Raw genomic sequence first — 27,767 nt, 5'->3', positions numbered from 1 at the left:
AGGCCATATTCGTGTTTATGAGGCAATTTTAAGTTGATTTGGGCCATTTGTATCTTTGTTTGATCCTTTTTTTTGTAGGTTTCAAAAGTACAGAATTATCCAAAGGTTTTTTCGCAGCAAAAGCCGCAGCAAATTCCATAAAGAATTCCGCAGGTATGGAGGAGAGTGATGATGAACAGTAACGTGGAAAGTTTGACCCCACGCATGACAATCTGATTGGCCAATCAATTTCTTTTTTCCTCTTTCCGTATGCGTGTCAAAACACCATTGACTGGTCAACAGATTCAACATCTCCCTCTCTTTCTGATTGGTCCTTTCAAACGCCAGTGGGGCCCAGTTTGACTGTTTGTCCAAAAGCCCCATACGAAACATGTTTTCATTATATTATTTGTTGATTATTTATTTGATGACAAAATCGTACAGCTTGTTTGGCAAGGGAGGAAAGGCTGCAGCTTATGAGACGTGGGTTCGAGCCCTCCTAACGCCAATAATTTTAATGAGTATTTGATTTCAGATCCAGTATGTCTCACTGGCGCGCACTCACGATACGCCTTCATATCCAGCCATCAGATTTTCATAGTTCACTGATCCAAGAGCCCAGGAAGCGCATGCCTATGATACACCTTCAGGAGGCGCTCACATAGGATCCGAAGCTAAGTTTTCTATTTTTTTAATTTTTTTAATTACATAATTCCTTTTTTCTAAAAACTATTTCTTTTATTAACTATTGATTAATTATTTTTCTACAAAATCATATTAACTAAAAATAATGTTTTATTGTGGTAATTATTATTTTCAATCGAACGCCCGACTTTTTTTTAATAGTTGCATCAATAATTGTTTTAATCAATTAGTTAATTAGGATTTAACCCGATAATTAATTAAAGTTTCGATAAATAGTTCATTCCTGCACTAATCCTATTATTTTCATTCTTGATTTTCAGGATTATCAAAGATTCGACGACGATTCCAGTTTATTTAAATATAATAATTAATTATAGCTTTTAATTTCCGTCTTTACTTTCCGCATACCCCCTACAGGTGTTTATTGAAAATCCCCCATCCCTAAACTTGTAATAGCGTAGGTCTTTACTTTCCGCACTTTAATTCCTGCACAATATTTATTGCGTGGTTAGTAAATTAGGGAGTGGCAAGACTAAAAACAATCGTTAGATCGCTAACTCAAAGATAAATATCTGAACATAACACACATAATTGCTACACACACTCACCTCTAGGGTTCCCCCTCTTGGTTGCCTTCTCGATTATAATAGTCAAATACCTTCGAGCGTAGGGATACCTTAGCCTATGCTGCCTTTGATTCAAAATCACCATGTCTCTCCGATTTAAAGATCATAGTCCCTTCAAGTTGCCTACGATTAAAAACGATCTTGTCCCTCGATTAAATGGTGATAGTCCCTTCGATGGCTAAGGTATCCTTACATGTTGCCTTTATGACTATTCACATCTCATAGGACTTCCTACCCTCTTTATGGTATGGATAGCCCCTATGACGAATCGATGACCCCGTACATCCAATGTATAGGACTACCTACCCTCAAATGGTATGGATGGTACTATCGCTCAAGGAAAACTTTAAAGTATGGGAAAGACCTTTCGAATTTAGGGTAGGTAACTCTTAAGTGCTTGCTCACAACAATTCAACTTCAAATACTTTTCACACACCTGTTTTCTAACATTGTCTTTTCAGACATTTTCAAAATCAAACTGTTTTGCTAAACACACACGATACCTCTTCAAACATTTCAAACAAACAAGTGAGCTAAGCAATTAAGAGCCCATGGATAACCATGGATGCAAAGGGTGCTTACACCTTCCCTTTGCATAACCTACCCTCGAACTCTTTTTCTCAAAAGGTCTTTCCTGTTCTTTTATACCTTTCCTAATTGGATAAAATAAAAGTCGGTGGCGACTCTTGCTATCCGCATATTTCAAAAGGTCAGTTCTCCCACCGAGTTACACACAGTATTAGCAACTCATGATCATTCACACTCTGGACATACGCACCATGCTCTACTGAGCACTTTTGAAAACTGATATTGATGAGGAATGAGTCTATCTTTTTATTCCATGCCCTAGGTGCTTGTTTCAAGCCATAGAAGGCCTTCTTCAACCTTAACACTTTTTGTTCTTCACTTTTGCATATGAAACCATAAACTTTTTCCATGAACCTATTTCATCAAAGTAAACACTCCTGCTGAATGTTACTTATTGATTCTTTGGATTTTATAGTTTGTATGAGCCAGTAGGGTTGTATCCCATAATATCATCTTCTCACTTTTATCATCCAACTTCTTTCTACTTTGGTCAGGGACATGTTTGTAGCACAGAAATACAAAAATCTTGAAATGCTTGACTGAAGGATTGTCTCCTTACCATGCTTCTTTTGGAACCATGAAGCCAAGCCGTTTGGTTGGACATTTGTTCAACATATACACAGTAATCTTAGCTTCCTCACCCCAAAAGCTATGAGGGAAGTTCTTTCCTTTGAGCATACTTCTAACCATGTTTAAGATGGTTTTGTTTTTTCTTTCTACAATGCCATTATGATGAGGAGTGTATGGAGCAGTCACCTCATGAGCTATGCCCTGGTCCTTACAAAAATCTTAAATTTATCTGGATGTAAATTCCCCACCATCATCTATTCTCAAGTTTTTAATGCACTTTCCAAATTGTTTCTCTACAAGTGCTTTGATTTCTTTGAAAATGTAGCACACATCACTCTTAGACTTGATTAGGTAGATTTACACCTTCCTGCTCAAGTCATCAACAAATGACACAAAATATTTATTCCCTCCTAGTGATAAATATCAAAGAGACCACATGCATCAAAGTACACAATATTCAAAACTTCACTAGCCCAGGATGTGGCGTGGTTGTTGAAAGAGTTTCTAGGTTGCTTGCTGATCAAGCAATTGTCACAGAGTTTCTTAGGAGTTTCAATTGAGGGAAGCCCAGTTACCATACCCTTGGACCATAACATTGAGATTCAATAGTGTTAAGGCTTACCTTAACATTGGTGGATGATATCTCATCTTCAGTATGCAGATGATACTCTTCTTGTGTCGAATCACACACTTGAAAATATTTGGAGTATTAAGGAGGTTCTTATAGGATTTGAGCTGGCTTTGGAGCTTCAGGTTAATTTCTTAGGAACGGTCTTATAGGGGGTTAAAGTAGATCATATTTTCCATACTTCTGCATGAGATTTCTTTAAGGATGCGGAAAATATCGACTAAAATGTTATAAAAAAATTTTAAAATATATATAATATAATTTTTTCTTTTGTTTAATTTATACTAGCTAGATACGTGTGTTTCTGCACGGGTAAATTTATTTGATGCGGTATAAAATATATTTAGATACACGTGATATATTTAAAATGAATTATTTAATTTTAAATAATTATATAAATTCAATTTTATTAAATAACCATACAAAAATAAAAGAATGGACTAGTGAGATGGAGAAAGAAAGAAAAAAAAGAAAAATTTGACATTTATCTCTCAAATAAAGATAATTGTTGATTCAAATAAAATAAATATTGCCCGATAGTGTCCTGTAAAATAGAAAGTTAGTTGTTTACACCACTATTAAATATTACCCAATTTGATTCGATATAAAAGTATATAGATACATATGTAAATTTGAAATGAATTGCTCAAATGTATCATATAAATTTAATTATATTAAATAGTCATAAAAAAAATGAAAAAAGAAAATAAATTGACATTTGAAAGTAAAGATTTTGCTCTCAAATAAAGAAAATTTTTTATAATTATGAATTATTTTTTAATAATTATAAATTATTTTTGAATAACTAAGAACTTTTTTAATAACTATAAAACAATTATGTTTTTATGTTGAAATTAAATTTTCTGTTTTAAAAATTCAATTTTTTCTATGTTCTTTCATTACATTAAAGAGTGGTTTAATTTTTTTATTTATGCAAACAAAATAAAAAGGGAAAGAAAAAATTAAAAATGAAAGTGATAAAGTGTGGAAAAAAAATGTGAAAGAGATTTAAATTTTGAATTAGAAGAAAATGAAGAGAGAAAGTTGTGGTTAAAAAATGAAGAGAGAGAGAGAGAGAGAGTGAGTAAAACCAATCGTTAGTTGGTCCAGTGGTGATTGGCGCTGAACTTGGTAGGGAGAACCACGGTTCAATTTCCCGCAACTGCGATCGGGAGGGGGATGAAACCACTTGATGTTAGAACTCGCCCCCAAACCGGACTAAACCGGTGGTGTAAAGCCAAAAAAAAAAAAAAGAATGAGTAAAAAAAATATGAAACGAGGAAAAGAGGTATGGAAGCAAGACAATGTGTCAATTTAGGAGAGAGTTTAGAATTTAAAAATTAACGACGTGGCAAGTCATAATAGACTAATTGGAACAAGTAGTTTTGACATTATGAATGGACTATAATGACCTTTTGATAGTTTAAACTAGTAACAAACCCGTGCATTTGCACGGGTTTTGATACGGAACGCGCATTTGTTTCAGATGTGTATTTTTTAATAGAAAAAGTCGGGTACCCGTGAAAAATAATAATTGAATGAATAGAAAAATATCTGGAATCCGTGAAAAAATAATAACTGAATGTATAGAAAAATATCTGGTATCCGTGAAAAAATAATAATTGAATGTATAGAAAAATGTCTAGTACCTATGAAAAAAATAATAATTGAATGTATAGAAAAAATTTCGGTACCCGTGAAAAAATAATAATTGAATGTTTAGAAAAATATCTGGTACTCATGAAAAAATAATAATTGAATGTATAGAAAAATGTCTGGTATCAGTAAAAAAATAATAATTGAATGTTTAGAAAAATGTCTGGTACCCGTGAAAAAAATAATAATTGAATATATAGAAAAATGTCTGGTACCCGTGAAAAAATAATAATTGAATGTTTAGAAAAATATCTGGTACTCGTGAAAAAATAATAATTGAATGTTTAGAAAAAGTCTGGTACCCGTGAAAAAATAATAATTGATCATATAAAAAAATGTCTGGTACCCGTGAAAAAATAATAATTAAATATATAATTGGACGAATGTCTGGTTTTAAATTAGAGGATAATTACTAAAAACTTAATTAAATACAACATAAAATAAATAATTTTAACCAATTCAAAACCGACACATATTTAATTGGTCAACCACATGGTTTTATTTACAAACAAATTTATTCTTATTCATATTTAATTCTACAAATCAATAAAATATGTTAAGCTTATTCTTTTGTAAAAAATAGTGTTGAAATTCAATTTTACAACCTTTTTGGTAAAATTAAATACAACCTTTAAGGTAAAGTTGAGAAATATTTGTCTTGATATACATTAATTTGGTAATTATAATATAACAATATTGATTTTCAAACTTCATACATCAAAATAATCATGTAATAAATTATAATAATATACACCTGATAACAATATTTAATGCTAATTATTACAAATATTATAACATAAAAAACCTCAACATTAATAGTAGTAAACATACAATCAATTTAATAATGAGTTGCAGAAAATGAAAATAGGCCTATGGCATTTAATGAGTTGCAGAACATAGGTTTCTGTGAGGGGAAATTCAAAATTCAAATAGAAAGTGCAATAGTTAACTTTTGAAAACAAAAATAATATAATTTGAAAGCAAGCAGCCACGTGGAAGCATATATAAACAGAGGGCTAATTTGGTATTTTCCAGACCAATTCATTTTCTTATATTGTAGATTATTAAAACAAAAAAGATATTATTGGATTGATAGGTTATATCACTAGTAAAAAATACATAAATAAATTATTAATAATAAAATATTAAGAATTTGATTTCTAAATAACATTATTTTAAAAATACACTATTCATTATTAGTGAAAGCTAATATGAAAAAAATTTAAACTTCATGACATACATTATTAGTTTTTTTTTAAAGAAGACATAAATTGTTAACGATGTTTTAAAAATTGGATCGGCTATCAAATCAGTGAGAAGATTAGGTCGTTGATTTATTGGTTGAATCACTAGGTCACTGATTAAACTGTATGACTAAACCAGATTTTATAACAAAACTATATATTTATTAAATTGGTCGAAAAGGATGACTCGATCTTTATAAAATATCACGATATCTAGAAAATTTTAAAATACATGTTCATTCTTTAAATTGAAATTTTAAACATGCATTTAACATGTCGGTTTTCCAAAACACTGATTCATAAGTTTTTGTCAGCTTTGATCGCTTCTAGCTGATTTCCATTGGTTCAATAGCATACCCAATTCAACAATCAGATCAGACTGATGACCCTTATGATTTCCAGTTCGACTGGGCGATTTGGTCTGATTTTTACCATTTATTATTATTTGTTTATTCATTTATAATTAAAAAGATTTGTTTATTTAGAAAGCAATATTTTTTTCGCAAAAGAAAAGAGGTTCATTGGTATTTATTATTATTATTATTATTATTATTATTATTATTATTATTATTTTAGTAAAAATATTTAGTTTAAGTTATATTAGTTTAAAGATGTATGAAAAAATATGTTGAATCAGAAAAGTCCATGTTCGTTGTCTCTCTCTTTCATTTTTCTTCTTTTTATTTCCAATAACATCATAAGGATTTTTTTGAAAAAGTAGAAAATATGAGGGGTGCCACTATACCCTTCAGCTCTTCTATAGTTCCGCCATTGACTGTGAGATTAAAATCTTCCTTTTAAGTATCTCAGTTTGTCGGTTGGGGTTAATCTTTAGTTGGAACCTACTTGGGAACTTTTCGTCAAGTTGATAACTAGGAGATCCATTCTTGGAAGTAAAATATGTTAGTTTCAGAGATAGGATGGTCCTTCTTAACTTTGTGCTTAATGTTATATTTATCTTCTTCTTATCCTTTTTCGAAGATGCTTGTAAAGGTTTGACAAAAGGTTGTTAGGTTATAAAGAAGGTTTCGCTGAGGATTTTTTAGATTAATTGGGATGTTGTTTGCAATCCCAAAAGCAAAGTGGAATAAGAGTTAAGGATCTCCGGTTAGTTAATCTAGCCCTTCTAGCTAATTGAGGATGGAAGTTGCTTACAGATGCTTCAGGTCTGAGGTATTATATTCTTGTAGTTAGGTATGTCGTTTCACATGTTCCCTCTTTTTGAGAGGGAAAGACATTAGGTCTATGGTGTATTTCAACTTGGTGGAAAGGTGTGACACTTCTTGGGTCAAAAAAGGAAGGTCCATATGATTAATTTATTGGTGGTATTCTTACAAGTAGAGTCGGGTCTCCTAACTTCCTTCTGGAAGGAATCTTAGTTAGGTCTCATTCCCTTAAGGGTCAAATTCCCTGATTTCTTTTCTAACTCTATAAAAAAGGGTTGGTAGGAGAGATCAGTAATGTGGATAATGGAGATCAGGTTTGAGATCTCAGGTAGAAAAGAACCTTCTTTTTTAGAGAGGTACTTGTGTTTGAAAATATTATCTTTGTTATGAGATGTTATTCTCTCTCAGGAGAGGGATAAGTGAATTTGGGAGCATTTAAAATAGGGTAGTTTTCATGTTGCCTCTGCATATGATGTTCATGTTGTTGGGTCCTCTCCGTCTCTTTTGACTGAGAATTTGACTCTTCCCCTTATGTAGGGTAACTGAGCTCCTCCTTAAGTGTTGGACTTCTCCTAAAAGTTTTTGTAGAGAGAACATATATAAAAAAAGGTGGTGATTTTTTATTCTAGTTGGATTATGTGTCCTTTCTGTGGGGTTTCGATTGAGTGGGTGTCTCATCTCTTTGTAATTTATGAGTTAGTTTTTTTCTGTGTAATATAGGATCTTTCAGTGGTTGGGTTGACATGTGGTTCTTTCTAGTGACCATATGCTTCTCTCTTTATATGGTAGAGCCAAGACTATGGATGATTTTGTTATGATTTGACACATTGTAGCCTAGACCATTTAGAGAGTCCATAATGAAGTCATTCTTAATGGTGTCAAAAATTGAGAAAGGAACACAGGGGCCTCCGATTGTATACTTGTGTTTTGTTGGAATTTCTTAAGAGAAATCATCAGAACTCCAGTTATAAAAATAACAAAACAACTTATAATAAAAATGTAGGGAATAAAGTTTGAATTTTCACCAACATTTCATTTTTTTTTTAATGTTAGTTTTGCAATAATGGAGAAATGTTCATTAAATGAAGATTGTGAAAACTCACACCACCAGCTTCTTTGGGCTTGTTAATGGTGGTGTTCCTAATAGTAAGATGGTACTTTCTTGAATATGGAGTACAGTAGAGCCCCATATTAAATCACAACATAGCTTCACGACCATATTGACTCTTCCATTCAATCATTGTCATTTCATAAATTCATGTTACAGTAACCGATAGATTTGAAAACACTTAGTTAATTTCTTTCACAGAATATGCCACAATTTACCTGCAGCTCCTATTTATTCTTGCATGATAGTCCTACTTCATTCCTTATTACTCATTTCATCATCAACTAAAATCAGAATCACTTATTTTGTCAATCAAGTAAACTCCTAATGCCATCTCTTCCAAGTGTGATCGCAGGTTCGATCTTTGATTGACGCGAATATAGAAAATTCTTGTTGGAAGGGGAGAATCCACTTTGTATACTCAACAAGTTCATCAACCATGATTAGTTAATATTAAACGCCAATTGACACTTTGTAAATATAACATAGTTATGAAAAAAATATATATGAACAGATCGATCGAAAGATGTTTTCTGTCAATAGAAGGGCCCTATTGACAAGATTGTGCCTTTGGCAAAGATAAGACAACTCAACTCAATTACTTCTCTGCCAACCGTCAAGATAATTATAAACACATGGCAAATATAAATAAATTTTCATCATTCTTCTTCACATTTAAACACTCCTACACAAGGAAAGAAATGGAAATATCTCTTCCTTTGATGCTGCTTACGACTATGGTTAGTATAGCTATGCCACTATCTTTTGTGGTAGAAGGGAACCAACTTTCTTACAACTACTACAAGAATTCATGTCCAAACTTGGAAAGTTTGATCGAGAAAGAATTGATGAGCCTATTCTTGATCGATATTACTGCACCATCAGCATTTCTCAGACTCATGTTTCATGATTGCCAAGTTCAGGTACTATATTAGCTAGAAACACAAATTGCTTACTTCAACAACACACTACATTTTTAGACAAATACTCCAACATTCTTGTTTTTATGTCATTTAAGGTTTATGGTCCCTCCTCAGTCCTCACTGGTTTCATTTGTTGTATTAACTTTCATGCAGGGATGTGATGCCTCAATTTTGTTGGACACAAACTACGCTACTCACGGCTCTGAAATGAAATCATCGAGAAACTTTGGAATCAGACATAGGGAAACAATCGATGACATAAAATCAAAATTAGAACAAGAATGTCCAGGACAAGTGTCTTGTGCTGATATTCTTATACTAGCTGCAAAAGTATCAGTGTCACTCTCTGGAGGACCTTATATTCAGGTTCCACTTGGAAGAAAAGATTCGACAACATCTAGCCCTAAAGAGGCTGATGCTAAGATTCCTTCACCAACAATAACAGTCGATGAATTTATATCCATTTTCAAATCTACAGGAATGAGCATTCAAGAATCTGTTTCCATTTTAGGTAATCCATATACCAAACATAAATACGTGCAACCGGGAAAATCTCGAAATAAAATATGTTTTGATGTTTACTTTAAAATTGTTACTTAAGACCAACAAAGTTTTAGATCAGTTAATATTACTATTGGCAGGTGCACATACACTAGGCGTTGGACACTGCTTAAACATTGTTGGATCACTGTATAATCAAGAGATAGGAGACAATATGGATTTGAAGTTTAAAACCTTACTAACTCTAGCATGCCCTACAGAGATTCCTCTGACAAACCTCACAGTTGTGCCTAATGACATGACTCCTATAATATTTGACAATCAATATTACCGAGACATTCTGATGGGAAAAGCTTTGTTTGGTATTGACTCGAGTATTTCTAGAGATCCACGAACTGCACCCTTTGTCATGAGGTTTGCTGAGGATCAGAGATACTTTTTTGAGGCTTTCTCATCTGCATTTGTTAAGCTTTCTTCTCCCAATGTTCTCACAAATATTCAGGGTGAAGTCAGGAGGAAATGCAACCAGGTGAATTAATTTGTAGATGATTTATTCACCTAACGAATACCCTGTTATTCATCTTAGAAGTTTAAATTGTATGAATTACGAAATTTGATTTGGTTTTGATAAATTTTTGTATGATGAATATATAAATAATCAGTAGGGTATAGAAAAGATTGTACCCGGAAATATATATTAAGGCAGCTACTAAAATTAAACATCAAATGCACAAGTAAAACATCAAATTTCATGACAGGCCCACTCGTGAAGATATTGACTTTCTAACTCCACTGTCTAGCTATTAAGAGAAAGAAAAGCCTTGACCTTTTAACAAGGCTCGTCAGATTGTAGGGGATGGGTCCACAAAATATGTAACATGTGTAAAATGCAAGGGAATACAAAGATTGTGAAAGAAAGAAAATCCAAAAAAACAGAGGCAAAATATTTTACAGAGTAAATCAGAACAAATACAATAATCATGGATGGATATTGTAGCATTCATATATAGTTCTAATTTCATATAATCTGAAGCATGGCAGAATTTATATTAGCATATATTATGATTCAAAAAGTAAACAGAACTTTGGGTGGAGAACAACCAGTGGCGGAGCCAGGAATTTTATACAGCCTGGCAAAAACTTTACACCATTGATTATTCACCTGTTTTAATTTTCACAACCTATTTTTACTAATTTTGCCCCTGATATTGTCTAAAATCGACTATTAAATTGTGGGGAGTACATAGAAAATAGGGGTTGAGCCCGGGCGCTTGCCCGGGCTAGCTGGGCCTTGGCTCCTCCCCTGAGAACAACCAAGAAATAGCAATCAGTTGAAGCGAAAGAAACTGACCTTAGTTTGAGTCCAGCCAAACTTGGAAAATTTTACTTTGTACCCCTACAATTATACTCATACCCCTACACATAAAAAATTAGGACCGAAATACCCTCGTATAAATAATATATATTTTAAAATTTTTCATTTTTTTTCACATTTAAAAAAAAAATCGAAACACCTAAAAATATATAAACCGGAACACTTTTTCAAAGTGTTCCGGTTTAAAAAAAAAACACCGGAATACTTGAAAAAAGAGTTTCGGTAGTTAAAATTTTCAAGTTACATACCGGAACACTTAGTTAAAGTCTTTCGGTAATTTTAAAGTTGAATAAAGTGGGTGCTAAGGTGCAATCCGGAACACTTATTTAAAGTGTTCCGGTGGTTTATTTTTTTAAAAAAATCTAGACTTTAGGCAACGCTTTAAAATTGTTGCCTAAAGTTACTGGGAACAGAGCGAAAGCGTTGCCTATAGTGTCACCAGCGTCACAATACATTTTAGGCAACATATTTTTATTTGTCAATTACTTTAGGCAACGGTTTTAAACCGTTGCGTAAAATCCAGAATTAAAAAAAAAATTAACCACCGAATCACTTTATATAAGTGTTCCGGTTTACACTTTCAAACTCCACTTTAAATACCTTGAAAACTACCGGAACTCTTTTTCTAAGTGTTCCGGTATGTATTTTTTTAAACGGAAAATTTTAAAAAAATGTTCCGGTTTATATATTTTTGGGTGTTTTGAGTTTTTTTTTGAAACCGGAAGAAAAAATGAAAATTTTTAAAATATATATTATTTATACGAGGGTATTTCGGTCCAATTTTTTTCCATGTAGGGGTGTAGGTATAATTGTAGGGGTATAAAGTAAAATTTTCCCAAACTTGATATCAGGAGCTGCATATTGTGCAGCCCATTTTACCTTATCCCCATTTTGAGTAAGGACAATTTGAACCAAAGTTCTGGTCATTTATTTTAACATCCCAACACATGCAACCAGGTCTACCAAGTCGGAAGCATACATGTTACCGTGAATTACTTCTAACAAATGGAAATATAGCATTCACTTCGTAAACCCATTTCTTCAACTTGTGTGATCAGTTTATGCATTATGCATCCATATGATCTGACTAGTAAGCCTAGCATGCTTATGTTTTGGGAATGAGGAGAAGTAGTACACCGACACCTCTAAAAAAATGCATGTTTGTATCTGTGTCTTTGTCGTAGATGTCATCTACATTTGTGATTACGTTTAATTTATTTATTTTTCAAATTATTATCAGTGTGTCGGGGTCGTCTTTGGGGTGTCCATGTTTCATAGGGAGAGGTTATTTTTTTAGAAGTGTATTATATTATGTTCATTAACATAAATTATTATATAATTAACATTTATTTATTAAGTATGAGTTATATTTATGAGTGTATTTTACAGAATGAATATTGAAAAGTGGTATGTTTCTCACAGTAAGAGACTCTTTCCATATGCAAAATACCCATTTGTTACCATGAAATATCTGCCCTGCACACCTACAGACATTTGTAGCAAATGCTCATACTTGAATTTGGTCAACAATGCCTCAAACTGAAACATCCCAAAATCACTTGGATGTTGTCTCCTTCACGAGGTTAACTCTTAGATCATCGTAGACCCCTTGATGCAAATACAAAAAGTTCATTTAAACATAATCCTAACATGACTAGAACCATTCCAAATTTTACAGCAATATATAAAACAAAATTATTACATTGTACAAGAAGATCCCGAGCATATTGGCTACACATGTAGAGCATTTTAATGATCAAAACAAACCAGAAAACTATGTTGATTCTCTACTTATAATATTAACAGCCATTTGAGGTGAATAATTGGCTAGTTGTCGCTTACCGTGCAACAAACACGATCCTCCAGCCAATGCTGCCATCTTTGGATACACTTTGGTCATTCAGCGGATACAGGGCAGTTAGGAAGTTAATCCGCACAGCCAAAATTTACATTTTGATTGTCGCTTCCAGTAGTAATGTACACAGTATAAAGTAGCTATTGTACACCAACCTTGATGTTTTTACGATCCAGAACAACATTCAAGATCTTGCCAGGAACATAAATTCTTTTCCTGACAGATTGACCATCCAAATACTTGGATAGCTTTTCATCCCTAGATGCTAATGCAAAAGCATCCTCCTCTGTACATGTTTCTTCAACCTGGATGGTACCTCTGGTCTTGCCATTAATCTGAACTGGGAGGACTATGATTGAGTCCTTCAAATAAGCAGGATTCGCCTGCAGTTAGAATATATATAAAGGACATGATCACTGCTGGTGTATTGATATGACATTCAGTACACTGGATTAAAACTTAAAACTCAACCTGGAAAACATCCCCCTTAGGATTGATTTTATATTTTCTTATCTACGATGATTTATTTCCTTATTTAATTAGTAATAAAAATCTAATATTAGTATAGATTCTATTAGTGTTTTGTCTTTTGAAATGACATTCAACATACCATTTGCATATATAGGAGACTTTTCTTTCCTATATCTGAAAGACAAACCTTTAACAAGCATAAACATAACAAGAAGGACACGAAGCACAGACACCTCTAGGAGTAGGCGTGTCGCAGTGTCCGACACTTGCATGACACTCGTACAACATGCGTCAGAAAAGTTAGACAAGTATCGGAAAAATCAAACAAGTGTCGCCAAATAAATGATTTATTTTCTTTGCTTCAACACTCTTTGAATTGGTGTCAGACACCTGTATGACACTCATACAACACGTGTCGGACAATTTACATAAGTGTTTTAAAAAGAATTTGTTTTTTTTTCTCTGCTTCAACATACCTTATAAATTTTTAAGACAAATTTCACACATCTAAAAGGATTAAACATATATTGAAGCAGTATTATCAATGAAGCAGTATTATCAATGAAAGACAATAATTTTGATTAGGATATTTTTAACGCTTTTAATAATGAAGTTCAAATACTATCATATATATTCGGTGTCAATGTCCTATGTTTTTGACATTATCGATGTCGGAGTGTCTGTATCGTGTCGTGTCCCAGTGTCCGTGCTTAAGTCATTTGTGGCTTAGTGGCTGAGTCATATCATGCAGCCACATATAATAGCAAGTCGCTGGACCAGAATCCTCTCATTTTAGGGAAAAGCATGACAACGTGATCTTTATGAAATCTTGGTCCTACATGTGTTTCACATTACCTCCTCGCATAACTCACTGTTTCACACTCCCCCCCTCAATTTTCTCTACCTCTCTTTTATGTTTACTTCTCTTACCCCACAAAACATTGTCTCTCCTTGTGGCAAGCTGGCAGCTCATTTGCAAGATAATAATCAGCAGAGTCAAAATCATGTTTTGGTACTCATGAGACTAGAGGGCTTGATTTGAAATCCAATATCTTATGTTCCTCCTATATCTTTTTATTCTCTTTTCATTCATAATCAACTAAGAATCTAAAACAAAAAGGCCCCCAAAATATTGAATATACATCAGTTAGTTTACTAATTACTTTGTTCTACGTAGAGATGAGTTGGGATACTCTCCATTTCTCGGGGTAATCAGTAATCGTAGAGGAAATGTGTAACAAAATCAAATATTTGTTTGACGTTAGGGGAGAATTGAAGATAGTGTGCCATCGATAAAAGAAATTGAAAATCAGTGACTTGAATGAAAGACTAGGCATGTATGATATGGACCCAAATTCATACCTTAGGAAAAGGCTCATAGGCTAATGATTTGGTGTGACCTAGACGAGACCAAAGCTCTTCAGCCATGTGTGGCGCATATGGTGATAGCAGCAAAACAAAAGCCTCGACCACTGATCTTGGATGTTTATCCCACTGAAAATATATGCCAAAAACAAATATACAGATGAGTTTATATAACAGGGAATGAAGGAATTTACTGATTATAAATAGAAGGAAATGAGTAAGGGAGAGGGACAAAGTAAAAAAAGTAACACATTTACTATAAAAAGTAAGAAACCCAAACAGCATTTTCTTTAGTAAGAACATTACATTTCATAAAAGGTATGTCATGCATTACCATAAAGGATGTATATGAGATGTGTATTTTCCTTTTGCTTATTGTATGCATCCAAACATAAATAGATAAAAAAAATCATGTAACACAAATAATTTTTTATCATCTATAATATACAGTTTTCTGATTCAGTCCCTAAAGTTCTTTTCGGTTTTAATACCTCCAACGTAGGAAAATTTCTTTCCGTCGTTGTTGTTTTTGTTTTGGACTATGTTATATTTGTCTGAGTTGGGATCCTTTTGGTCATAGTGGGCTTACTTATAAGCAGATTTATCTTGTATTTGTACAGCATTTACAAGAGTGATTTCACAACATGAACCCATTACGTTTTGTCAAATGGCAAGAACTCCAATAGTTGTGCCAACTGCCAAAGCCTCCGTTGGATATTAAAATTTTAAAACAGTGGAGATAGAAATGGATAAATACCTTATATGCTGCATTAAGGAACTCCATCATTGCAGAAATTCCAGTGTTGAACCGTGTACCTTCAATTTCCTCTGTTACCTGAATACTGAGAGTAAACTCTTAGCTCAAATGTCCCAAATCAGGGTGTTAAATCCATAAAATAGACACCGCTAAATTATGATTAGAAATTGAGATATTGACCTTAGCAATGCATTTATGAAGATAACGAAGTTGTTCTATAGTAGGCTCCTCGTCAACTGATACAGTTCTATCCTTAAATGTGCCATCGGACAAAGGTAAGCCAACAATTAGCCTCCAAGTTCTACCTAGAAACCGATATACACCTTCAATACCGCCAGTACTCCATGTTTTGGAGTCTCTGAGAAATGTTGAGAGGAAAAATATTTGAGAAAAGTGAGGTGAGGTGAAAGTCCGTGTTAGAACAAGATCCACGGCTTGGCAGTGCCCCCTCCCCACCCATCATAAAAAAAAAATATAAAAAAAAAAGGCAGAATAAAATCTGAATGTTATTTTGATTAAGGACAAATCTACACAAGATCCCACAAGTAATAGGGTTCAAGGTCAAACACACCTCAGTGGTCCCATGAACATTTCGTATAAACGAAGAGAATCGGCACCATACTCAGAAATGACATCATCAGGATTAACAACATTTCCCCTGCTTTTACTCATTTTATGAGCACGGGCAACTAAACGTACTTCAGGATTATCTTTCAAGACAAAAGAATCCCCAGATTTTGTGACCTACAGTCCAGAAAAAATAATATAAATTCTAGTCAAGAAAAAAAGTTTAGGTTCAAAATCTTAGCTCTGGCAAATATTGAATATATTGAGAAACTGGAAACTTAATTGAGAAACCTTTTCCTCAGAAATTTTTTCTAGACTATGTTCATTCAACATATTTGTAGAATCAGCAGATACCAAATTTCCATCTTTATCCCTGCAAGCCATATATTGAACCTGCCATTCAAACCATTAGAAAACTGTGATGATTACTTTTTTTCCCACACATTTCAAGCAGAAGAAATGAAATTACCTCTCCAAGGATAATCCCCTGGTTTATGACACATTGGAAGGGCTCCTTGGTAGAGACAACACCAATGTCAAAGAGAACCTAAGATAGGAAACTTGGTTAAAACTGCACAAATATTGTACCACCACTAACTCTATTCAAACAAACTACCTATTGAGTTAGAACTTAACTTTTCAATGATAACATAAAATATTTTTCTACAAAAATTAATGTCAGTCTTCTTTTATTTTTATGCACAACAGATATTTAACTGTAGGAACTGTTTTTATTATGACTAATCAACAATTAAAAATGAAAATTATAGTTTTAAAAAACAACTTGACATAGTGAATCTTTTTTGCTATATCGATGTGTTAAAACCTATAATGAGGGGACTAACTTATATTGCACCAAGAATGCTAACTTGAAGGACACGAGTACTTTGTCCTTTGCGGCTTATTTGAGACTTATAAAAACACTCTTAACTGATATCATGGAATAAGAGTGACAGGAACAATAGCTGCTCCACATGCACGTTAAGTTCATGGCTTATAATGAAACAAATCACAAACCAACATGTTCCAGATTGAGACTGAAACCAAATACAGACCTTGTGCCAGAACCTAGCATATAGTAAATGGAGAACTGCATGCTCAGCCCCACCAACATAAACATCAACAGGGCCCCAATACCTGCAAGAAAAAAAAAATAAGTGGGGAAATTAAATAGGCTAAAAATTGTGAAAGAAAATATAAGAAACCGGCAAAAAATGGATAATGATTAAATACTGAAAAGAAAGACAAAATTAGTTGAAGCTACACCTTTCTTTTGCCTTATCGACCAATTCTTTGGAATTATTTGGGTCCATAAACCTCAAGTAGTACCTGGGTAGGATATTAAAAGAAAATGTGACATATACACACAAACAGAATGTTATTTTATTTTCATTTGTATCAAACCATACAAATCCTGAATCAAGACAACAAAACTACTAAACTTAGCCACAAAACCATGACTGAGTGGCTTAGTGCTAACTAATAAACCAATACCAATCAAGATCTTCCCCAGACTTACCAGCATGAACCAGCCCACTGTGGCATGGTATTTGTTTCCCGAGTAGCAGGTCTTCCGGATAACCTATCTGTGGTCTTCACCTAAGAGTAGTGCATCCAATAATATCATAAGAACTATTACGAAGGAGGAAAAACAAGCTAAGAAAACAAAAAGCAGATCACTCGAATTATCTAAGTAATTTAACTTAGATCCCACTAAGTAGAATGTCTAAAATTATTCCAAAAATAAAATGTATAAATTTATGATATAAGCAGTAATAACTAAGCTTCACTTTCATGTGAATTAATGTATAATATTTCACAAAGAAATATTTAGTAGAGTAGAAGAACTGAACTTAGTGAAGTGAGGGTTGTTTTTTAGTGGAGCAACATAAATATAAATATTAGTATAATTTTTAGAATTTGTAGTAATGCAGACCAAACAGGCTACCCGTGGCTCATACGGGCTTGCCCTAATGGATTGCAGGCTTTTTAGGGCCGAACTAAATACTCTTGAAAATTTTGAGCTCAGATTTTAAGGCACAAGCCCTACGTTTTATCGGACTTGACAGGCTGGACCATATGGGCTAGCCCATTTTGTCAGGCTTAAAACTTCTTTTAAAATTTGTTGTATAGATTTCTCCCGATAATTGCATTTGCATCAAAACAGCAAACTTACCCTGATAAGGCAATGATTCAATTTTGTCAACCATTATCAGAAAAGGATCGAGTAACATTGTCTTCATATGCAAGGGAAAATAGAAAAGAGGAAATATTACACCACACTGTTATCATGTAGCCTTTTCAACTTGTTGGTTAAGGTTTTACAGCGTAAAAATAATAGACAAAAAAAGGTCCAGCCTAGGTTCAAGTTTGGTATGTTTACCATCTTATCAGCAAGTCAAATCATGATCAGCAACACTAGGTTTTTTATGTATAGAAAATTTAATTGCAAGATTTCAATAAACCATCAATATTTGTGTCAATGCCAAAGATATGATAAAAAAGTATCCAATTGCCTATATATCTGCGTAACAAAGTATGCAGAAGGAAAGTAATTGTTGGTATAAACTTACCCAAGAGACTGCCTTAGACAGAGGAGGCTCCCCTGTTCCTGAGGGAGAAAAATCATCCAATTCGGGTAGAATAAGGGGCAATTCAGTCTCATCAAGAGGGACGGTCTCACCACTGTCATCCAAGAAGATGACAGGGATAGGTTCACCCCAGTAGCGCTGCCGAGCAAAAAGCCAATCCCTTAACTTGTAGTTCACCTGAAGAATAAACAGTGTATTCATATTATACAAACCATAAAAAACAATGTTCAAATAAAATGAACATTAGCTAATTATAATTTGAGATATTAACCTTTCTCTTTCCATTTCCACCTTGCTCTGCCCAATCAATGACTTTCTGAGCAGCTTCTTTGCTACACAAGCCATTAATGTCAAGCCCCGTTAACGTATCTGATGAATCTACAATAATGCCTTCACCTGGAAAAGCCTTTCCAGATTCATTAATACTTTTATCATCTGGCATCACAACCCAGCGAACAGGAATATCATATTTCAAAGCAAATTCATAATCGCGTGAATCATGTGCCGGCACAGCCATGATTGCTCCTGTTCCATAACTGCAACAGTAACCACAATTATATTCTGGTGTCGTATAAATTTTTTCAAATATTATTTATACCGCAATGACCATGTGTCCATGGAATACTTAGCTATCAATAAATGCAATTTGCATTCTAAATGATACTTATGTACACGCACCTCCCCAGAACATAATCTGCCACCCATATTGGAATGGCTTCCCCATTTGCCGGATTTTTTGCATAACAACCAGTAAAGACTCCAGTCTTTTCCTTCTGAAGCTCTGTCCTCTCTAGGTCACTCTTTCTTGAGGCAATGTCAATATAATCCTCCATCTGTGATTAAAAGCCCTAAGAATAAGCATCTCCTTATCACCCATGATTAAAACCCTTCTAATAAACTAGGAAATGAAAAAGCATAACTTACATAATTGCTCTGGGCAGTGGAAACCAATGACGACAGCAAGGGATGCTCTGGTGCCACAACCAAGTACCTAGCATATACGAGGCAAATTGGAAATCGATAAATAGTCAATTTCAAGAGTGCTTCATTTTATTCATAAATTTTATGAAGTATATTAAAAAATTGAATAGATAAATACGTTGCCCCGAAGATTGTATCAGGCCTGGTAGTATACACAATAATCTGCATGTCTCTCTCCTTTCCATCACCATCAAGAATGCAAAATTCTAACTCAGCTCCTTCTGACCTTCCTATCCAATTTCTCTGCATTTCTTTTACACTTTCAGGCCAGTCAAGGTCATCTAAATCCTCTAGAAGACGGTCAGCATATGCAGTAATCTTGAGCATCCATTGCCTCATTGGCTGCTTGGCAATAAACAACGACACTGTATGATTATGAAACCATTCAAAAATATAAGAGAAAAACCACCCAACAAAGTAAATTGATAAAAACAAAATAGACATACTTAAATCACTATACCTTTCTTACTACTGGATGACCACCACGCTCACTCACGCCATCAATAACCTCCTCATTGGCCAACACCGTGCCAAGTGCAGGACACCAATTAACAGGAACTTCAGCCTGATTTTTTTTTATGTGAAGTTAAGAACACCATAAGATCATCGATACTCAGGAATGAAATTAAATCAACACAATTTTTAAGAAATTATCATGCATATGCTCAACCTGATATGCCAATCCTCTCTTTAAAAGTTGTAGAAAGATCCATTGAGTCCATTTGTAATATTCAGGTTCTATGGTTGATATTTCACGATCCCAATCATATGAGAATCCTAATGATTTCAACTGTAACAAGACGTAAGAAGACATAACATGAAGGGGAAACAAGCTATTTTATGGTTAGATTCTAGAGGTAACGGTATCTGTGAGGATAAAAACACAAAAAACTACTAATTCACACAAACAAGGTATTTTTCTTATCTGGTAAACACATAACAAAGGCATGGGAAGCAAACGTGGAGGCCATTTAAATCACTTTCCAGTTACCAGTTACTTCAGTAAATAATCAAATTCAAACAAGATGAGAATGAAGCAATAAAATTTATTTAGTTAAGTGATTAAATTGTAATTTGTAATACATAAACTCCCGATTGCTTTTGTAGTTCCAAACAAAGGCTTGCTGGTTACTTTGGTTTGAAGCATTTCCAGGAAAACAATGCCACAATTCCAATATTCAGATCCTTTTCAATATAATTCAGATTAATTGCAATTTGATTTCAGTTTCACTAGTTTGACTGAGTGAGATTTTTGTCCCTGTCTTTTTCCATGCCAATCAAGTAAACAAATTTGGCCCTGGTGTCAATATTCTTCTACCTAAAACTCTCATATTTTCCTCTTTTTTTCTAAATATCCAGGGGTCTGTTAAGGATTTGGATCGTGAAACGATTTCAAAAGTTCAGAAAGAAAAAGTTTAATGAAAATTTAAATATTTCAACTTACAAAGATTTTAAATAGAAAATGAAATTTTCAAAAGTTTTCTAATAACTAAGAAAAATTAAAATTTCTTAACTTCACTGCCCTTAAGGTCTGTTTGGTTCAACTGAGGGAAGGGGAGAATTTTTTTTAAAATGCATATCGGAGAGGGGAGGAATTTTAATGGAGAGATAATGCAAAATTACATTTTTGTTCAATGGTGGTATGTAATATGACATTAAAACTAAATGAAAGGACATTCAAGTCCAAATGGGAAAGAAATATGTTCTCCCTCCAAATCCCCTCATTTTGGAGGGAAGCTAAAATTGGCTTTTAGAGGGATTTTGCTCCCCTCCTTTCCCATCTTCTCCCCTCTTAATAATTGAACCGAACAAAAATACAACATAAATTTAAAATAATTCCTGTCATCAGTTTACCTGAGAGGTAAAGCGATTAATATTCGTCACAGTGGTGAGCTTCGGGTGAGTTCCTGTCTGAAACAAAGGCAATTAAAAAGACAAAAATAACTCGAAAAGATCGTAGCAAACACAGACAAGGCTGCAATATAATAATAGTAAGAAGCAAGAAAGAGACCTCAATTGCATATTGTTCGGCAGGTAATCCAAAAGCATCCCACCCCATTGGATGCAACACATTATGTCCTTGCATTCGTTTAAACCTAGCTAGAATATCAGTGGCAGTGTATCCAAGTGGATGTCCAACATGTAAACCAGCTCCACTGCAACAATAACAACAAAAGAGTACAAATTATAATCTAAATTTCATTGTAATTCTCAACATTGAATCTAAAAATTGAAAAATCAAAGTAACACTACAATTCAAAACCTAGGGTAAGGGAACATGTCAAGAATGTAATATTTAGGTTTGGACATATCGATATCATCATCGGGGGTTCTGAAAGTGCGGTGTTGCTCCCAAAACCGCTGCCACTTGGGCTCAATTTCATGGAAAGGATAAGCTCTATTGACGGTCTGTTGCGGTGGTTTCTTCTTCTCTGTTTCGTTTAGTTTGTCATTTGTGGCGGAGTTTGTGATTCTGCGGCTGCAATTGCGAAGTCTGAGAGTAGTAGTAGAAGAAGAAGGTCTTCGGATTGGAGTGGGAAATGGAATGGTGTGGTGGTTAGAGGAAGGGAGAGAGGAGTGTGGTGAGAGGAATTGGAGATTGAGATGAAGATGAGAGTGCAGCATTTGGATTGACAGAGAGAAAGAGCAGAAAAGTGGAGTGGAGAGAAATGGGATAACGTTCTGAATGAATGAAGATGGCGCTTAAAACTCAACAACCATGCTCTTATTCTAGTTTTCACAGTTGGCTATAGGAGGAATGTAAATGGATATCGGCATAAGTGTAAATGGATATCTATGCTGTCTCATATTCGTGGGGTATTTGTTAAACGAATAATCCCGAGTTTTAATATATCCGCGAATATTTACACATATTCATGGATTAAATTATTTTTTTTAAATTATTTTTAAAAAATATATATTTTCAGCTTCTCTTATAGACACAAAAAGTTATTATTAAATAACATTCCTACTAATTTATATTATTTTAACAACAGTTTTATCACGTTAATTTCCTTTATTTTCACCAAAATATAATATCCATCTATTTTATTTCTAACTAAAAAAAATGAAAGATATTGTGATTCTGAATTATGGTAAAAGAGGCAAACTTGGAATGAAGTATATAATAAAAAAAATTTAAATATAAAATGGTCAATAGAATTTGTATGGAGCGTAAAATTTTTCTTAAAAATAAAATTTAAAAATTATATATATATATATATATATATATATATATATATATATATATATATATATATATATATATATATATATATATATATATATATATATATATAAAGACTAATTTTTTATATATATAAAGACTAATTTTTTAGAAGAGAAAAAGATAAAGTATAATAAACTAATAATATTTAAATAACTATTATATTTTATTAACGGATATGGATATCCATTCATTGCATTCATATTCATATCCATTAATAAATGAATATTTAAATATTCATTTATTTTATCCCTGAATATTTATTAAATTATTCATCATGTACTCGTGACGGATTTTATTAACGGATATCCGCGGACACGGATTTTTTTGCCATCCTTAATTGGGTCTAACAATTTACAAATTAAGTTACATATTTTATAACTCCACACACTCTATAATGGATGAATTTCGATAGTAATTTTGAGTGGAGTTCCTCTTAAAAATTTAAAAAAAAAAAAAATTCTTTTAACGGTATTGTGGTTGTAAGTTAGTAGAAGAGTTTTCTAAGAATAGACGGAGACAAATATTAATTAGGGTTATTGTTGTTTTTTGCTTTTGTATTGTGGCATTATATCATAGTTTTTGTCGAAAAGTAAATAAATTTTCTTAAGAATTGATCTTTGTGAATCTTTGAAGGGAATTATGAACCTCAGTGTTTTATGCAAGAGAAGTAAGTGATAAGCTAGTACTGCAAGGGTGGTCAGATTCAAATTATGTTGGAGATAATCATGATAGGAATCGCACTATAGAGTATGTGTTCTGTTTGGCTCATGATCTATCTCATGGTTTTGAAAGAAACAAACCATAGTTACTATCTCAACCACTGAAGTTAAGTTTGTTGCAACAATCTCATGTGCTTATCAAGGCATGTGGCTAATAAACATCCTTCACCAGCTTGGACAAACTCAAGAACATGGCACAGTTATAACATGGAAGATGTCAAAGAATCAATTTATGCATGGAAGATGCAAGCATATAGATGTTAGATTTCACTTCCTAAGAGACCTAACTAAAGATAGAATAATTGAGATATGTCATTGTAGTTCATAGGATCAACTTGCAAATGTGCTAACAAAGCTCTTGAAGCTCGATTCCTTTTGCAACATAAGGACAAGACTTGGAGTATGTGATCTTGGAGAAAAATATGAGCTAGCATGTTTTAATCTGTTTGTTATAGCATGTTTTAATATGTTTATTGTTTGTTCTCATATTAGGGGAGTGTATGTTTGTTAGAATCCTATTTGTACATATTTTGTTCATAGATTTTGTGGTATTTCTCAACTCTTTTACCAAGTTTTGATTCATTTTAGTTATGATCTTATGTAAATGAATAACATTTTGTTTGGATTGTACATAGTTAAGTTTGATGACTTTTCTTTAATCTTTATATAGGTATTGATGATTTTGAAAAGCTTGGATTGAAAGGCTTTGATGGAATGAGCTTGGAAAGAAGTTTGGAGGCTAAAAGAAGAATTTTTGTATCAGCTGGTCCGCTTAGCGAAACTTGGGCGTGCTTATGCAATCAAAATTCAATAACCCAACTGCAAGCGGACAAAAACAGAGGCGAATCAACTTTTTGAGTCCGCTTAGCGGAGCCATCTTGCTAAGCGGAGGCTGAAGACAAATCAGATATTCTAGGCCGTCCGCTTAGCGGACCTACTTTTTAGGCACTTGTGATTAGGCATTTAAGATGATATTTTTGGGATGTTTTACCTACTTTTTTACATAACATACTTTGTAATAGTAATTAGGGCAAAAGAGAAGAGATAAGAAAACCATATTCAAGTGTAATCTTCAAGATTTCTAAGCATCTTTTTTGAGTTGGATGTTACTAAATATTGGTTTGTTGCTTGTTTGTGAAGCTTCCATGGCTATGGAGAGCTAAGTTTCATCTTGTGTCAACATTAAAGGTAGTTAGTTTGTAAATATGTATTTCTTTTAATCTTTTGTGTATGAACTTGGTTAATGATTAATATAGGAAATTTCTCTATAGACCTCCCAACCTTCTAGTCCACCTCTGGTGAAAAACCCAAACTACCCCTGACTTCGGAAGTTCATTTCCGAAATGCAAGAAAAAGGCGTTTTCGGAGATGCATCTCCGAAAGCGTCTTTTTTTTTGAAAAAATTGTCTTATTTCGGAAGTTCATTTCCGAAAACAGCATTTCGGAAGTGAACTTCCGAAATACTGCGCGTTCTGCAGATTTATTAAAACACTCCCCCTCCCCCATTCATTTACCCTAACTCAAATAAAAAACAAGCAAAGGCGAAAATTTGTGCAAACAGAATTCCAAGGCTGCATCAAGGCTTCAATCACACTGCTAAACAACATTCAAAAGCCCTCAATCCTAACACTTTGTAAGTTTTGAAATTTTTAGATTCATTATTCAAATGCATGTTATTTAAGGTTTTAATTGCATAAATGATATATGGTTAGGTTGTTAGTAGTATTTAGGTTGTTTAGAAGCATTTTGATTTGGTTTGAAGTTTGGTTTAGGGGTCTGCCATGGAAGTTGCAGAAAACTCCATCGCAGGGGTGTTTCGGAAGTTCAAATTTTTTTGTTTTTTATTTTGTCTCGCATATTAATCGATTTCAATTGTTTACAGGAACATGTCAAACAACCAACCAGCACGCATCAGACAGGGAAGGGAGACCAAGCCTGCGTCGGCTAGAGAGGGTAGGGAGTGTCCGTTTTAATTTGCAAGTACTTTATTTTTAACGCCTTTGTTTATTGTGCCTGTTTCTTTGAAGTTTGTGTGCATGCGTTCTGACTTCTTTGACGGCGTGTCGCTGGTTTCCAACGTCTTTGTTCTTTAATGACTTGTCTGTTTCCCAATCGTTTTTGTCCCCTTTCTTCTTTTATAAAAGGAGGTCTCATGGACCTTTCTTTCTTCATTTTTACGCAGGAATGGGTGGCGCTAAGGGAAGAAAGGGTTCTTCAAAGAAGGAGGTGAAGGAGAAGAAGAAGGTTTTGACTGGTTCTGCTTCTCGTCCCCTTGGGGTCCATTGCTCGGACGTGCAGGCTCAGTCTTCAGGCGTGATCAACGCTGATGGTTCTGAGACTGAGTGGGATGAGGATTGGTATAATTATCTTCATTCGGAGGAGTTCGCTCGTCGGGAAGAATAACGTGTTTTTGTTTTGTTTGATGTGTATTTTGTAACGCTCGTCGGGCAGAATAACGTGTCTTTGTTTTGTTTTGTTTTGATTTCGGATTGTATCTTTCGCACAGTGTTTTTGGATTGGATTTATCATCTTAGTATTTTCAGTTTATCTGTTGCTTATTTTTATTTGGCGTTTGCGTTTAATTAAAATGCGAGACAGTTTAAGAAAAAACATAAAAAAAAAACACAGTTTCTGCATAATTCGGAAGTTCATTTCCGAATTCACCCCCATGAGGTGTTTTCGGAGATGCACTTCCGAATTGTGGAAATTTTTTTTTAAAAAAAGCGCTTCGGAAGTTCATTTCCGAAGCAGGGGTATTTTGGGATTTTCGCTGGGGGTGACCCCCATAGGGAGGTTGCTAAAGAAATTTTCTTAATATATGGTGAATATCTTGTTATTCATGTCCTATTTGTTGCTTTGGATCACTATTGAGAGATATGTTTCAAATCTTGACCTAAAGGATATTCATCTATCAATAAACAAACTCTAGAGATGGATTTGTGAGATGATAATCACTTGTATCAAGTTTTAAAGATTATCATGTTGATTGTTGGCATGAGAGATCATCTGACGGTTAATATGATAATATTCACGATATTGCTTTAGAGATAAACGGTGTCGAGAAGATACGTGGTTGTATTAATCATTAATAAGTTCATATACATGATCATTATAGTATATATGAAGCAAACTAATGAACACTAATCTTGGCACAGTTTTCTCAAATCGTTTTCAAACCCTATTTTATTGTCATTATTTACCTTTCATGCTCTTTACATCTAATGTTACCAAACTGTTACCCAATCTTAACTCAAAATACACTAAACTGTAGAACGGCGGTAGTATCATATCAATTCCTATGGAAACGATCAAGGAAATACTTACCCTTTTAACAATGTTAGGGAGTTCTTAGTAAGTCTTAGCATTGGTTGGTAACTAACTTTGTGTTAATTAGAAGTTAGTTATCCAACTGATGGTGGTTACTTGTTCTACAAGTAATGTCTCTCTCTTGTATTGTCTGTTGTTTGTTCTCAAATTAGGGAAGTGTATGTAGGGAGTTCTTAGAAAGTCTTAGCATTGGTTGTTAACTAACTTTCGGTTAATTAGAAGTTAGTTATCCAACTAAGGGTGGTTACTTGTTCTACAAGTAACTCTCTCTTGTATTTAAGATCCATGCAGTGACAATATTCAATAGAGCTTTCCTTTTACATCAACACCTTTCCCTCCAAACCCCCACTGAGAGATTTTTGTCAATCAATTTTTTACTATAATCCTGATAGTTGCATATGTGATCAAACATAAATGTGGAGAGAAAAAAAATAGAAGAGAGGATAATTTGAATAAAACTTTGTTTATAAAATCTTTCTGAAAATGATATTTTTGTTTAAAACATAGCAACAAACTTTAAATAGATGAGTTGAGGGAAAGAGAATATTGACACACAATATTGATTCAATATCCAACTGATAGCTAATCACATCCCTTTCAACCAAAAGATTTCCACTAACAGTTTAGTTTAAAGATTTGTGTTAAAATCTAAAAATTTCCAATATCACTTGTTAGAACTAGAGCGAACCTTAATAAAAGGAAGATTGCATGATTTAAAAATGAATCTAACTAAATGTACATTTGAAATATCAGCTAAAAATTTCCTAAGAGTGTGTTTGGATGAGGTAATTAAAATGCTTCATTCAAACACACTCTAAGTTTCCTAATACATAATAAGGGATATGAGATAGACTAAGAAGAATCTTGTATAAGACTGATATAAATATATATATTTA

The 27,767-nt window shown here is 33.6% G+C and overlaps 2 protein-coding genes across 3 annotated transcripts; one reads left to right on the top strand and one right to left on the bottom strand.

Annotated features, from left to right (window-relative positions):
* Positions 1-8,911: 8,911 nt before the first annotated feature.
* On the top strand, positions 8,912-10,200 carry LOC131599802 (peroxidase 29). Its single transcript, XM_058872058.1, has 3 exons — positions 8,912-9,133; positions 9,287-9,644; positions 9,775-10,200. The coding sequence occupies exons 1-3, from the start codon at positions 8,912-8,914 to the stop codon at positions 10,170-10,172; spliced, it is 978 nt and encodes a 325-aa protein (XP_058728041.1). The 3' UTR covers positions 10,173-10,200.
* Positions 10,201-12,449: 2,249 nt separating this feature from the next.
* LOC131626903 (leucine--tRNA ligase, chloroplastic/mitochondrial) lies at positions 12,450-22,390 on the bottom strand. 2 transcript variants are annotated; one of them, XM_058897739.1, is made up of 20 exons: positions 21,860-22,389; positions 21,608-21,752; positions 21,451-21,507; positions 20,267-20,386; positions 20,057-20,161; positions 19,715-19,938; positions 19,540-19,606; positions 19,294-19,448; positions 18,887-19,151; positions 18,598-18,792; positions 17,544-17,623; positions 17,291-17,353; positions 17,080-17,161; positions 16,494-16,571; positions 16,316-16,417; positions 16,029-16,201; positions 15,638-15,815; positions 15,458-15,535; positions 14,698-14,829; positions 12,450-13,247 (listed from the first exon to the last, which is right to left on the bottom strand). In XM_058897739.1, exons 1-20 carry the CDS (start codon positions 22,219-22,221, stop codon positions 13,005-13,007), a joined length of 2,904 nt encoding a protein of 967 aa, XP_058753722.1. In that variant the 5' UTR covers positions 22,222-22,389; the 3' UTR covers positions 12,450-13,004. The 2 variants fall into 2 exon arrangements, 1 of the variants encoding a protein (XP_058753722.1); XR_009291343.1 differs by lacking the exon at positions 12,450-13,247 and having other exon boundaries at positions 15,458-15,542; positions 21,860-22,390.
* Positions 22,391-27,767: the final 5,377 nt, after the last annotated feature.

The sequence above is a fragment of the Vicia villosa genome, linkage group LG1 (assembly GCF_029867415.1).
Source record: "Vicia villosa cultivar HV-30 ecotype Madison, WI linkage group LG1, Vvil1.0, whole genome shotgun sequence".
NCBI lineage: Eukaryota > Viridiplantae > Streptophyta > Magnoliopsida > Fabales > Fabaceae > Vicia > Vicia villosa.
The sequence above is the reverse complement of the archived record's forward strand: the minus strand, read 5'-3'. Positions and strand labels throughout refer to the sequence as shown.

Bases quoted from the DNA above. Each gene is read 5' to 3' on its own strand.
- LOC131599802 (XM_058872058.1), top strand. From the start codon at position 8,912: ATGGAAATATCTCTTCCTTTGATGCTGCTTACGACTATGGTTAGTATA. The intron at 9,134-9,286 runs GTACTATATTAG...ACTTTCATGCAG, and splicing joins TTCATGATTGCCAAGTTCAG to GGATGTGATGCCTCAATTTT. The intron at 9,645-9,774 runs GTAATCCATATA...TACTATTGGCAG, and splicing joins AGAATCTGTTTCCATTTTAG to GTGCACATACACTAGGCGTT.
- LOC131626903 (XM_058897739.1), bottom strand. From the start codon at position 22,221: ATGCTGCACTCTCATCTTCATCTCAATCTCCAATTCCTCTCACCACAC. The intron at 19,607-19,714 runs GTATTTATCTAT...CGTATATGCTAG, and splicing joins GATACAATCTTCGGGGCAAC to GTACTTGGTTGTGGCACCAG. The intron at 16,418-16,493 runs GTAATTTCATTT...TTTGAATGGCAG, and splicing joins AGGGGATTATCCTTGGAGAG to GTTCAATATATGGCTTGCAG.